The sequence below is a fragment of the Biomphalaria glabrata genome, chromosome 6, assembly GCF_947242115.1.
Source record: "Biomphalaria glabrata chromosome 6, xgBioGlab47.1, whole genome shotgun sequence".
NCBI lineage: Eukaryota > Metazoa > Mollusca > Gastropoda > Planorbidae > Biomphalaria > Biomphalaria glabrata.
In genome coordinates, this window is record NC_074716.1 from 10297762 (window position 1) to 10311890 (window position 14129).

Consider the following 14129-nt stretch of genomic DNA (forward strand, 5'->3'; position numbering starts at 1 on the left):
ATGCAAAAAGTTAATAATAAAAAGTTCAAATTTCAGACCTTGCGGTCTATAGGGCAGATGACATCTGTTTCTGTGGCCATCGCTTAACGAGAGTTTCACGTGGACAGCACAACGACCAACTCCTTTACTTTTTCCCATCTAATGTCAGGTACACATTAAAGTTGAATAAACTCAGAGGTGCCCTAAAATCCAAAATTAAAAATCACAGTCTTCATCAGTATTCCAACTCGGAACCCTCGTGTTTCGAAGTCAAGCGCTTTACCGCTTAGCCACCGTGCCTACGAATGCAAACAAAAAGCGGAGTGAAATCCCTTTGTAAAAGAAAAAAAAAGACGGAAAGGGAGCCATAAAGGATACCTTAAGGCTATAATAACTAATTAAATTATTCAACAAAATAATATTAAAAATATTGATATTAGAATTTACTTTATATGTATTAGTAAATTTCTTAAAGCCTTGTAGAACTGTATAGGTAATAAACGCCTCATCACAGCCATAATTACTATAGTACTTTTACTATGAACGGTTCAGTTATCAAATGAAATCAAATTCTTTCTCGATAATTATTTTGTATGTATTTCAAACTAAAAAAGTTCATTGTTTTATCAATGCTTGTGATTCGTCCGTCACTTATCCATTCTTTTTCCCCGATTGTCTATGGCTATTAAACAACAAGAACGACAGACTCGTTTTCACATGAATGAATAATAAAAGCTTATTGTCATATGTTGCTGTATGTTGCCAGTAGTCGTCACACTATTATTTCTTCTCTATGTAACTTGCCGCGGATTCTTATGTCGAACTAGATATTGATATTAGATCTACCTAACTCAAGAGATTACAATAACGAAGATCCTTCAATTTAAAATATAAAACTATGATTCAGGAACTAGGATTCACTCTCAATATACAAAATGTGCAAATAAAACTGTATCAAATGAATATCTTCTTCGAGCTCGTAAACAAATAGATTCAAATAAATATTAATACTACCACAAATAAAAGATATGCTACTTGTCTACTCGAGTTTCATCTCCAAAGTAACGCTATTAAGACCGCCAAATCCTATCCAAATTATTCCTAGGCAAATCCACGCTTTAATCACCTGATCAGATGGCGTCATACTTTTTTCCATCTTTAGAATATTCTAGCTAAAAAGGCGGCACTAAATACTAAGGATACACCTAAAAAGAGTTAAAATTATATATTCAGATATATCGAAATATGACACTTATCCATTTGCATGTTGCAGCTTTGACCTTTTCAAATACGAAAGTTCTGGTAAAAAGAATTACGCATACGTAGGTAAGTACTTTAAGAACTACTATTTAAATCTCTAAAATTAAGCTCTATTGCAAAGCTTCAATTAATAAATATAATAATAAGGCTTAACTTCGAGTCCGAAGATTAGTGAGGAATGCAGTATTTCTCGTGGGCAGACCCTGCTGTGACTTACATATTTTGCCACCTGCAGGGCAAGCATAACCATTGTCCGCAGGTGGTCGATTAATTTTTTATTTTCGCCGCCTGCGTTTGTCCTCGGCAGCAGATTTTCTTTTGGTCTCAAATGTGTATCCTGCGGCCTTCGCGAGTGACCTCCAGTTGTCTCGTTCCGACGCCGCATACAACCAGGTGCTCTCTTCTATGTCAGCAATAGAAAGTTGACGCCTAAGTCTGTTACGTCGACTACCTTTTAGCTCACCAAAAAAGACTGCCTTTGGCATACGTTCGTCTCCCATACTAGATACGTTGCCTGCCCAGCGTAACTGTCGGACCATAAGAAGTCCCTCTATACTGTCCATATCGGCGTTCGCAAGGACATCGCTGTTTAAAGTGCGGTCCTGCCACAGTATGTCAATGATTGAGTGCTAGCATCTTTGGTGAAATCGATCAAGAAGACTTTTTTTTCTGTATAGTGTCCGTGTCTCGGAGCCCTATAGAAGGTTTGAGAGAACCACCGCCTTTTAGACATTGATTTTTGTAGGCAGGCGGAGCGATTTGTTCCGCCAAACTCTCGCCTGAAGGCGTCCAAAAGCGCTACTGGCCCTGGCCAGACGGTTTATCAACTTCCCTTCAACGTGAGGCGTCATTTGACACCATACTACCTAGCTTCTATCAAAGCTGACTGTTTGTCTGATTATGTGGAATCCTGTACACGTATTTTTTTTTTCTTCCCATTTTTCGATCAAGTTTAAACTTTGCCACAATACTCATTGTCTATGACAGCACATAAATCAAACAGAAAAAAAGGATATAATTAATAAGTGAATTATTCGTATATGATAAGTACAAACTCTTTTAGTTGCTAAAACGTCAACTTCTTATCGGGAGGTTCTGTCAGTCTCGAACAACTATCTTTTTTATCAACACATTCTGTCTGTCTCTCTGTCTGACAAACGTTTCTACATATTATTTTTCTCACAGCTATCGTTAGAGTAAGCTGAAAATTAGCTCAATTATTTCTTTTATCTGACAAAATAAGAATTATTTCAAAAAAACAACACATAATTAATTAACTATTTGTGATAAATTATTTTGTTTTATATCTCGGACTAGGTAAACAAAAGAAAGACTTGGCTTTTGTTGTGTTAGTCACCGTTATACTTTGTAAACATAAAAGTTTGAAACTAACAAAATATAACTTTAAAAATATTCTGTTTTTGGAAAGAATCTCACTGCCACAGTGCAATGTATATTAGATACTAGTCGTATATTACATGTGGCCCGAGGGTCTTAATTTGAGTGTCAATGTTATAGTGTATTAGAATAGTTTTTAGGTAGCGATGTTAAGAGGCTAAGTACGCTTGAACTTATCTTAACTTGGCTACCTATAAAAGAGGCTCTAGGTTCGACTCGAGCAGAGCTGTGTTTACTGAACGCCTAAAGGTAGCACGGAAAACCTTCTCCTAGATACCCCCTACCCACTGGTCCAGAAATATGATGGGACCATAGTGCTCAGAGCAATTATGAAAGTAGCGCCATATAAAAGCATAATATTATAAATAAAGCAAATGAGTGAATGTAAAAATAGTATGAATGGTGCTCTTAAAAAAGCTAATCGATCTAGATGCATTGTTGCTACAAAAAGATTTGCTTGCATATATATTGAGATCTAGAACTAGAGTCTTATATAGGTTTTGACCTAGATTAAAGCTAGATTCATTTGTTTAAATTAAGTTAAATTCATCTACTTATACTAAACATTCTTGATCTATCAGTTTAAGAATGAATTTAATATTAAAAAAGCTTATTAATTATTTTATAGTAAAATATTTAATTTCACTATTATAGAGCCTCATTTGCATGTCCAATCCTAATGTGTTTACTCTGCGCATGTAAGGTGTAGGCGACACATGAATGGAACTATTAAAATGTATGCCAACACGGCTTTGCAGCTATAACAAACGAAAGTATGTAAAAATGCTTTAGAAAAAGAAATTTGGAGATTAATTTTATTTAAATATGAAATGAATGGGCAATATTTAGTAGGCCTATATCCTATACTCTTAAGCGAGCAATTCTTGTCTATATATTTATACTAGCCTGACATTACTCGCGGCCAGCGGGTCTAAGTTTGTGTTTACTAATCTAGTGGATTGAATTTAGATGTATGTTAATTTTAGCTAATGATCCTTTCAAGTTTTTTTCTCTTTCGCTACGAAAATAAAATTAGTTTTGCGAAAATGGGTTTACCCGAAGCCGATACATTCATATCTATTAAAAACGAAAAGAGCGATAGCTTTGTTAAATAACTGTGATTTTAAAGTAAACAATTAAACGAAATAATTTTAGTACGCGATTCATGAATGAATATAGGCTTCGCAGCTTTCGTAAACGAATGTAGTCTATTAAAAATGCTGTAGAAAACCAAATTTGAATGTTTATTTGATCAAAATATAAAATGAATGAATTATAATTAGTATGTTCATGTGTTAAAGTATAAAAATATGTGTGTTAAGCGAAGTTATATCATCTTAGAGTTGAATTAGAGTTTTAGATCTAGGGATGGGATTATAAAGTAAACAATTAAACGAATTAATTTTTAGTACGCGATTCATTACGGTATTGCCTATTGAAATAATGTTCGTCAGGAAATCTCTAGTCACAGATATAAGGAACTAATTTATGTATAAAATTGTTTTGAAGCACACATTTCAAGGTTAATTTTATTATATAATGAAATCAATGGACCTTCTTTTGTATTTTCGTATGTCAAAGTAAAAAACTATATGCGCAAAGTGTATTTTTTAAAATTAGAACTAGATATAAATCCTTTCGATCTTTTCTCATGTCAACATATTAAACATGGCCTAGATCCATAAAGTACTATAGCTTTAACAGAGTCGGACAACTTTATTTTTTTTTAGGGTCTTAAGTTTCTTTTAGAGCTACAATACATACACTACGGTCTAAGTTGGTACCTAAGAAACATTCCTGCCAAGTTTTATCAAGATTGGTCAAGAGGTTTTGATGTCTATAAGACACATACATACACCTCACATTCTACTTTATAGTAGAATATATATGAAATTGATTTATTATAGAACTATGAAAGAAAAGTAATGAAATTAAATGTGCCTATGTATTATTAGTTATTGTGTTTTAAGTGCTTAACAATTTGTTTACACTTTAATTGCGTAGAGCGGTATAGATACCCTTTACTTTGTTACTTATTTTCTTATTTGCTGGTGACCTCCAGCTGTCTCGTTCTGGGGCTGCATGCAACCAGGTGCTCTCTTCTATGTCAGCTAAGGCAAATTGGCGCCTAAGCTGGTCTTTGAAGCGTTTCGGTGTTACGTCGACCACTTTTTAGCTCAACAAAAAAGACTGCCTTTGGCATGCGTTCGAATGAGATTCGTCTCCCGTACTGGATACCGCTCTATCCAGCGTAACTGTCTGACTTAAAGAATTCCCTCTATACAAAAGCCGCGGATACACATTTGAGACCAAAAGAAAATCTGCTGCCGAGGACAGAGGCAGACGCGAAAACAAATTTCTAAGCGACCACCGGCGGACAATGGTTATGTTTGCCCTGGATGTGGCGAAATATGTAGATCACAGCTTGGGCTTCGTAGCCTGTTTTCACTATAACGTAGATATTTGTATCACTTGATTTTCGTACTAAAGCCATAAGGAATATACTAATTCCATAATTAAATGTCTGAACGTAACCATCTGAGAAGTTACACTGCAAAGATTTTCTTCCAAGCCAATAATAGTAGGCCTACAATAGTTTTACTCAAAAAATGGATTGTAAAACTATAAGACTGACGTGAGCAGTGGTTTGTCTAGACTGTAGGAGGACTTAAGAGACTTTATATTTAACTGCAATTTTCAATTACATTTAGAACTAACAAAACACTAAAGCTCTTCTGATTAGTAGTCTTTATCTGATCGTTCATTTTCGTAATTACAAAAATATTCCCTAAATGACTTCGGACATATAACCTTTCTTAGAAAATTATTTAACCGAGCGATGCTCGGCCACCTGATATTTCATGTGTTAAAGTAAAAAAATTTTTTGCAAAGAGTAGTTCTATCATCTTTATAATCTTAGAGTTAAATTACACTTATGATTCGAGAGGATTTTAAGTTCTACACATACGTAACCTTTCAGTCTTGTCTAATGAAAGAATTACGTCAGGATGTATCAATTCGCAAATATATCGAACGAATTTCTGTAAAAATATTTTTAAACACAAATTTGAAGGTTAATTTTTATTAAATATTGAAATCCATAGACAGTATTTTGTATTTTTATGTGTCAAATTTAAAAAAAAAACTATCTGTGCAAAGTGTAGTTCTTAAAATCTGATCTAGATCTAGATACTTTTTGTTCATGTCTCATGTAAAATGCAAAATTTCATCTTCTTTAGGTAACACTTATCAGAAAGCTATGTGCCGAACAAATGGAACTAGCTGTAGTGTAATAGAAGATCACAAAGGAACTGATATAATAACAATTGCACATGAACTAGGACATAGGTATTCATTTATTAAACAGAACATGGTATTTATTTGTTTTAAATAATTTTATTATTCTATGCTTTACTGTATTTAATAGACAATATAGTTAGATTTAATAAAACTATCTCATATTCGATGACAATACAAATATAAATAAGAATAAAATAACCAATTAATAAATCAATGTAAGTAAAAAAAAAGTTCCCCTTTCAGACCTTGTAGTCTATACTGCATGTTATGTAAAGGTCATCTTTTTCTGTGGCTTATGTTTAAGAAGGGTTTTATGTGTCCAGCAAAACGACCAACCGCCTTTACTTTTCCCCAACTAATGTCAAGTACCCATTAGAGGTAGGTGAACTATGAGTTGTCCGAAAATCCAGAAATTTAAATACCTAGTCTTTACCAGGATTCGAACCCAGGATCAAAAGCCAAGCGCTTTACCACTCAGCCACCGCTTCTAGTAAATCAATTATTGGTAATTTATATATGTTATTTTACGAAGAAAAAGGAAGCTTTTTTATGCAGTATTAAGATATATGGCAGTTCAAATTTCGATGAAGACTGGGATTTGAGTTTTTAAATCTTTATAACGCTATAGAGTCTGCCCAACACCAATGGCTACCTGACATTAGTTTGGAAAAAGTAAATAATGTTGGTCATAGTGTTGGCATCAAACCACTCTCCTTAACCTTTGGCTATAAACATAGATGACCTTGATATATTCTGCCCCTTAGATGTCAAGATCTGATAGAGGAACTTTACCTATTTACTTTTTGTATACAAAGCTTATATTTATACGACATTGGCGTGATATTTCATTAATTGCTTTGTACTTAAACTGCGGCCATGTATACAGAAAACGAACTACAAATTACAAAAGTTTGATATAACGCTTCCAGTGTTTTGCTATTTTTGGTGCTCAGGCTGCGAATCTGTCAAAACAGATTTTTTAATTTTTTTTTACAGCATATGAGTAAAAGCAGTCTGTGCAAAAAAAAAATGTTTATGAGACATATATATCAATGAGTCCGTGGATAAGTGGGATTTTTTCCTAAATATTTAAAAGCTATCCTATTAGTCTTAAGAAAGATAACCCTTTTTTCTCACCCCTCACTTTATCTTTCTCAACTTGTTTAGTGAAGTGATAGAGTCATCGCGCATTGAGATACTTAGAATTCTTTTTTACAAAAACAATTGTTAAAATATTTCAAACCGCAATCATTTTTTTTTTGTGTCTAAAACATTTACATACTTAATTATATGAATGGTCGAAAAAAAATTACACATGACATTAATTATAACTATTTTAAAAAAGTTTTTACAAATATTTTACTTGTTAAAACTTGTGTGGTCTAAGCGTATCTTAAGAAATAGGTAAAAAGGATTTTTTTTTTCAAATTTTATGCAACGCTCCCTATCACTAATGTCTTAAGAATAACAAAAACATCGATTATTTTTTTTTATTACTATTATTTTCATTATTATCAATAATATTCCAAAATACATATTGTTAAGCAATTTAAAGAAATATGAAATTCGTAGCTAAATATCCCAAAAGTAAAGAATCAAAATGAGTTGTATATTGTTTCTTGAGTGCTCGTCTCTCTCTTTGTCTCTCTCTCTTTTAAGTAAACAATAATATATATGCTTTAGGGAGAAACAAAGAAATTTACATGTTTTTATATTATATTACTACGCTGTTTAGAGTTGAAGCCTATTAACTTTAACTTCACTAACATTAAGCAAGGAATAGTGTATATCCTTTTTATACATCTTAGATCAATTGACTCTGTCCTTCTTTTTGGTAAAAAGTTTGAGCATGTTTTTCTCTCATTTCTCGAAACAAGTTAAAACATTGCACAATTATTGTCATGGAATCCCCATATTGATGAAGGTATTTAAAAAATCAAACAAAGCATTAGGGTTTATTAAAAGAAATTTCTATAAATCAAATAAGAACATACAACTAAAATGTTATTTAACTTTGGTTAGGCCAATAATAGAATATGCATCCACTTTTTCGGACTCCTCAACTTAATAAAACATTAAAAAACTTGAAAAGACACAAAAAAGAGTAGTGAGATTCATAACAAACGAATATTTACATTTCACTAGAGTAACACCTTTAGTAAAATCACTAAATTTAGAAAGCCTTCAAGACAGAAGACTCAAACTAAAGTATTATACATAAAACACTGAAACATAATCTTCAAATACAAAAAAAAAAATTAATAAAATACTCAGAAAGACACAAAGAGAAACGTACATTCCTCGTTCCATATGCTAGGACAAATGTGTACAAATGCTCCTTCTTCCCTAGTGATATTAGAGCATTGAATGGGTTGTCTTTGCGAGCCAGGAAAACCAGTGACTTGGCAGAATTTAAGTCATTGGTTAAAATGCATGACTAAATGCATGACGAGTAGGACGTAATCATCTTCTTTTTTTGAAGTAATGTCTGTATTATATAAGATAAGAAGATAATTAATTATTTTTTATATTGCAGAAAGGGAGCTAAAATCTGAAATTTTTAGATGAGTTAATTAATGGGTTTTCCCCTTAGATAACTTTTAAAAATATTTTTTTTATTATTTTCTTTTGCTTGTATATAAATCTTTTATTGACTCACTCTGTCTGTCTGTCTGTCTACTATACAGTGTTGTACAGTTTATTGCTCCCACTTTCCATCCTCGGATTAAGTTAAATATTCACACAATTATTAATTGTACTTAACTGTGACACTCGAAAGACAATTATAGTTTTCTCAGCAAACGTGAGAAATTTTCAATTTAAAGTTCATCCATCAGTATCTTGTCCACCCGTAACTAAAGTCTTCTATAATTTATCTTCCCTCGTCTGGACAAAGGTGCAAAACTCGACTTAAAAAATAAACTAGCTTCCTTGTAGTTAAGTTTTAAAAATTGGCCGATAGACTGGTGATCACCGACACAATTGATTCTGCACCAGCGCTACACACAGCACTCCCCCCCACACACACCTTACCATATAGGATAGGCACTCCCGCCCCCACAGACACCTTACCATATAGGATAGGCACTCCCGCCCCCACACACACATTACCATATAGGATAGGCACCGCCCTAAAAATAGTGTGGTACAGTCTGGACAAAGACATAATTGCTATAAGTCACAACTGACACGACAGGCAACGAATGTAGACCATAAACCTGAACTAACGCCTGATAGCTCCGGTATATAGAGCATAAACCTGACCTAACGCCTGATAGCTCCGGTGTATAGACCATAAACCTGACCTAACGCCTAATAGCTCCGGTATATAGACCATAAACCTGACCTAACGCCTGATAGCTCCGGTATATAGATACATGTGAGAAAATCAACGAGCTTTCTTTACCACCGGTTCAACAAAAAGTCCCATCTATATATAAAGAGAGTCCTAAGCATTCTAACACATACAACTAAACTCTCTCTTCCGACTAAGTTTGATTCTTGATATTTCATTGGGAACAAACGGTTGAGTGTAAATATTTTTACTATACTTGTTTTATTTGATAGGAATATATGTGTACACAACTATGTTCCCTGTCATCGAATATTATAATTTTACTTTATTTTGTATGTGAATTGCATTATTTTATGTCGATGACATAACTTCATAAATATTGAAACCATAGTGATCTATTCCTTTATTATATTTTATTTGTTATATTTTACCCATTCCTGAAACATAGTAATTAATGTAAACAAAAACTAGTGAATCTTGTTGCTATCTAAGAACTTAGTTTACCGTGCCATAAAGAGCGTATGTGAAATGGATTATTTTACATGTTCAATGTATCTATCATAATGTACATTATGCCTCACACCTTTGTGAACTTATGGTTCTTTGGGTAGTATGGTTTTGATTAATCATATCAAACCCTTATCATTGCAGCTCGATCCCTAGCATTTTACTTTCATCTTATCCTTAACTTTAGTGTACTATGCTCAGTCTTCACTTTATTATAACTCATTATTTATCGACGTAAACATATTTCATGGCTGAATCTTGTCTAGTATCATCCTGCATTGTATGATAACACGTGTATTGTGGTTATCTCTTTTGTTTTGTTTATCATTGAGTGTTATGTGATTTAAGACTCCATGCCTAATTGTTTAATATGCCTTTTTGTGATTGATTCCAATGCATGCATCTAAATAATTGCAAAGGCGTATGAGAATCCCTACTCAGTGACCGGAGACTACCACACCAGACACCCCTGCATTACTTAGTTGTCAGCAAAATGGTATGGCCTACTGTTCCTGGCCATAGAATATTAAGATAAGATAATTTTATTGATCCAATCAAATGGAAATTCAGTTTGATTACAATTAACAATATCAGCCTAGTGTCCACAGTGCTTTCTGCCCAGTAAAAACTGCCCAATATCCGGCCCAAGCTATTCACTGCCCTATAGCTACTGCCCACAGCCGACTGCTAGAGCAACCTTTGGTACAGAAAATAAATTGGTGTAAGTTAGCAAGGTCATCTACGAGCTAGAGACCTTAGCTGAGGGATCACTACTGAAGCCTAACATACAGACAGCTTGCCTACAGCATGGAGGACATCCCGAGCCAACGTCCTTAGACAAAGCCGGATGACCCATGCTTCCAGCTAATAAATATTAGTCAAGACATAGGATCTCTCATTCACTCAATAATTAGCCATCTATGATAAGCAATTATTTATACATTAATGCATTTATTTCATTTCTCGGTTATATTTTTTTCTTATTATTTTGTCTTTTGTAAACCTATATTCATTAAATCATTTTTATTTATAAATTTAATACACTGGTCTGTTCATAATGTTAGTTGCGGTGTGTATGTTAAAATATCTTCTATATGTGAGCGGGATGAATAAATTCAATTACAAAGGTGATATGAGTTGTGCATTATTAAGAACTTTGGATGTAAATGGGATATTTTCCCCTTAGATAAGCTTTTCTAATTTCTAATGTATTTTTTAAACATGGTATGACATTATTTTCTACAGCCTTTCAGCCAAACACGACGGGGATGGCAACTCCTGCTCTAAGTATGACAGATACATTATGAGTTCTGGTGAATTCTGGAAACAAACTCCGGAAACAAAATATAATCCATGGCGATTCTCTTCCTGTAGCGTCAATTACTTTACAACCTTTTTGACTGAGTTTGATAGAAGCAGGTTAGTTACTTGATCATTATTGTAAGATTTTTAGCGGCCACTTGTAGAAAGAAAAAGCCATATTCTTATTACTAGTGTGTTATCTGTGCATTCGTTAGGTTTGGTACTTATTGCCTATCGGGCATCTGAAAACGAACATGTGAGGGTAAAGTTTAGAAAGTAAGAAAAAAAAAAGTTTTTGTTAGGTGTGGGTTTCAGTTTAAGTGCAAAACTAAAGAAATAGCCTTCATTTTGTAAACCAGAACAGACTGGACATGGGAATTTGGGCTAATGTCCTGTTCGCAGCATCCAATGGGTATGTGGAGAGGGGGCGCAGAATGGTTGACTTTAAATTAATGTACGCCTATAAACTATTTAATAATCTTCTATGCTACGTATCTGTGTGTGTGTGGGGGGGGGGGGTCGTTAATAAAATAGCCATTTGATCGACTTCCCGCCCCTCCCTCACTATTTATTTTTCACTTTTGTGCAAGAGTTTTGACTCCTCTCCATCAGAAGTTAATAACATCAGCGTATCAAGAGGAACATGTCTGTATCAAATTTACAATGACCAATCTTTTTTATTTCAATGTTAACTTCCTGATGTATATATTGAAGTGATATTTTTAAATAACATCAAATTTAAATGTGTATGAAAATTTTTTTCTATTAGCTTCAAATGACAAAAGAAATTGTAGTCAAAATTTGATTCAAGTTTTACGTAGTTTATATTGTTGAGTAACTTTTATTCAATTTAAGCTATCGATACAACTGTCTAGCTTACGCTATCAAAGCTTCAGATGACATTCCAGATGTATCTAATAAACTATTGGGTCAGCTAATTAAACCTAATCAACAGTGTCAACTAATTTACGGAAAGGCTTCCTACTATTGCAGGGTAAGTAGAACTATTACTGAATTTTTAAAAATTAGGAGATTGATGTGGACAGTATAGAAACACTATTTAAAATTCGGAAACTTATATCGCATGGGAGACGACCGCATGCCAAGGCGATCTTTTTTTTTTTGGCAAGCGAACTTAAAGGAGGAGTTTGTAACAGACGTGCCCCTCCACACTGTAAGCGCTAAAATGAAAACTCATGCTCACTGTCGCCTTTACTGGCATAGAGAAAAGTAGCTGGCGGCAGATGGCTTCTAAACGAGACAAGTGAAGAACTCTCACGAAGGTCAACGGGCACACACTTAAGGCTCAGAGAAACGCTATTAGAGTAGAAAGTCACAGAAACCGTCAAAGAAAACTGAAATGAACTCACTATGGACAACTTTTGTCAACGTCTTTGTCTACAGTCACAGTTAAGGTGGGAAATATGCAGGTAATAAATATCTATCTATCTATCTATATATCTTAAGTGATTGCACCAAAGATGATTGAGCTCCATCATAGACATACGGTGGCTTGACCGCACTACGTACAGCGTATGTTCTTGCGAACGCTGGTTTGGACAGTATAGAGGGACTTCTTATAGTCCGACAGTTATTCTGGGCAGGGAACGTATCCCGTATGGGAGACGAACGTATGCCAAAGGCTGTCTTTTTTTGGTGAGCTAAAAGGTGGTCGATGTAACAGAAACGCCCCAAGGAAACGCTTCAAAGACCAGCTTAGAGGTCAATATTCCTGAGCTGACATAGAAGAAAGCAACTGGTTGCTTTTTGCATTAGAACTGGACAGATGGAGGTCACTCACGAATATATATTGTTACAAATGAACAGTGATATGTAGAGGTCAACGTATGACCCCGGCGAGATGACACAGCAGCTAGTTTTCCCTGGAATCTACATGTACAATTAAAGACAGGATGTGACGTGTCCTGACATGTTATTCTAGAGGATACTAGAAGTGTTTGTGCAACTTTGGAGAAGCGATTAGGGACTCTATATAAGCAAGAAAGTTAATGTGAAAGTCAGTCCTATGGAGTCGTGAGTGAGCCGTTACAATCGATACAGACTATGTAAGATGTGTGCGGCTCTGTGGAAGAGAAATGTTTACGACTCGATGCAAGTTAACTAGGGTAGAGTTAACTGGAGTGGACTACTGTCGTTAAAGTCTATACAGCGAACTACAGTGGGCTTGTGCCGTTACAGTCGATACAATCGATGTAAGACGTGTGCGGTTCTGATTCGGTAGACTTGAGTACGACTTGGTTCAGCTTTGGGAGACCTGGAGCGACACTGGGAAGTGTGTCGTTGGTCTGTTCTGTGGAATACGGTTCGAGGAAAGTTGAGAAGAGATGAATTGCAACGAAGTGAAGAGATGAATAGCAACGAAGTATAGCTAACTGTAAACTGACAGATATTGTACAGTCTTCTACGCTAAATGTTACAGTAACGATTTGTTAGAGTTAATAGTCATTAAAAATATATGAAACTGAAAGTTTAGTCGTCAAGTTCTTTGCTGTGTTTTTATTTGTGTGCCAACTAATACATCTAGCCAGAAAATTCAGAAATACGTAATAATAATTAATATATATATATATATATATATATATATATATATATATATATATATATATATATATATATATATATATATATATATATATTGTTATAGACCTGGTGGTGGCACAGATGGGGGTAGTGATGTGAGTGTAGTCAGCCGACGCAAATCGCCCCAGGCCAGCGCTAGACAGGAGGTCAACCGTGACGAGTTACGACGGTCGGCCGAGACGAGTTTCAACGTGATGGTTCGGGAAGGATTGACGTCGTGAACAGAGCTCAGGAGCGTCACGAGGGTTGTAGTATTCTGACCACCCAGAATGGTCCAGCGACGTTCTGCCAGGTTCTAAAAGACCATTAGGGACCCTATATAAAGAGCGGAGGTGTCGCAGTCAAGTCGGTTCACGACAGAAGGTCCACTACAGCCCGGTTCAATACAGTCCGGTCGACTATATCACAGTTCAGAGTTGTGGTTTACGACGGTTCAGCGCGTAGTACTGTCAAGCACAGTTGAGACGAACGGCGTCTTGATCTTGGT

At 34.8% G+C, this 14129-nt stretch overlaps 1 protein-coding gene across 4 annotated transcripts in view; it reads left to right on the forward strand.

Moving 5' to 3' along the window:
* The window catches only part of LOC106052213 (uncharacterized), a 96002-nt gene that overhangs the window by 26826 nt on the left and 55047 nt on the right, over window positions 1-14129 (forward strand). For all 4 annotated transcript variants that reach the window (XM_056032638.1, XM_056032636.1, XM_056032637.1 and 1 more), the window contains exons 8-11: window positions 1253-1305; window positions 5877-5985; window positions 10985-11158; window positions 11897-12035. In XM_056032638.1, coding sequence (XP_055888613.1) covers window positions 1253-1305; window positions 5877-5985; window positions 10985-11158; window positions 11897-12035 — 475 coding nt within the window. The remainder of the gene's footprint in view (window positions 1-1252; window positions 1306-5876; window positions 5986-10984; window positions 11159-11896; window positions 12036-14129) is intronic.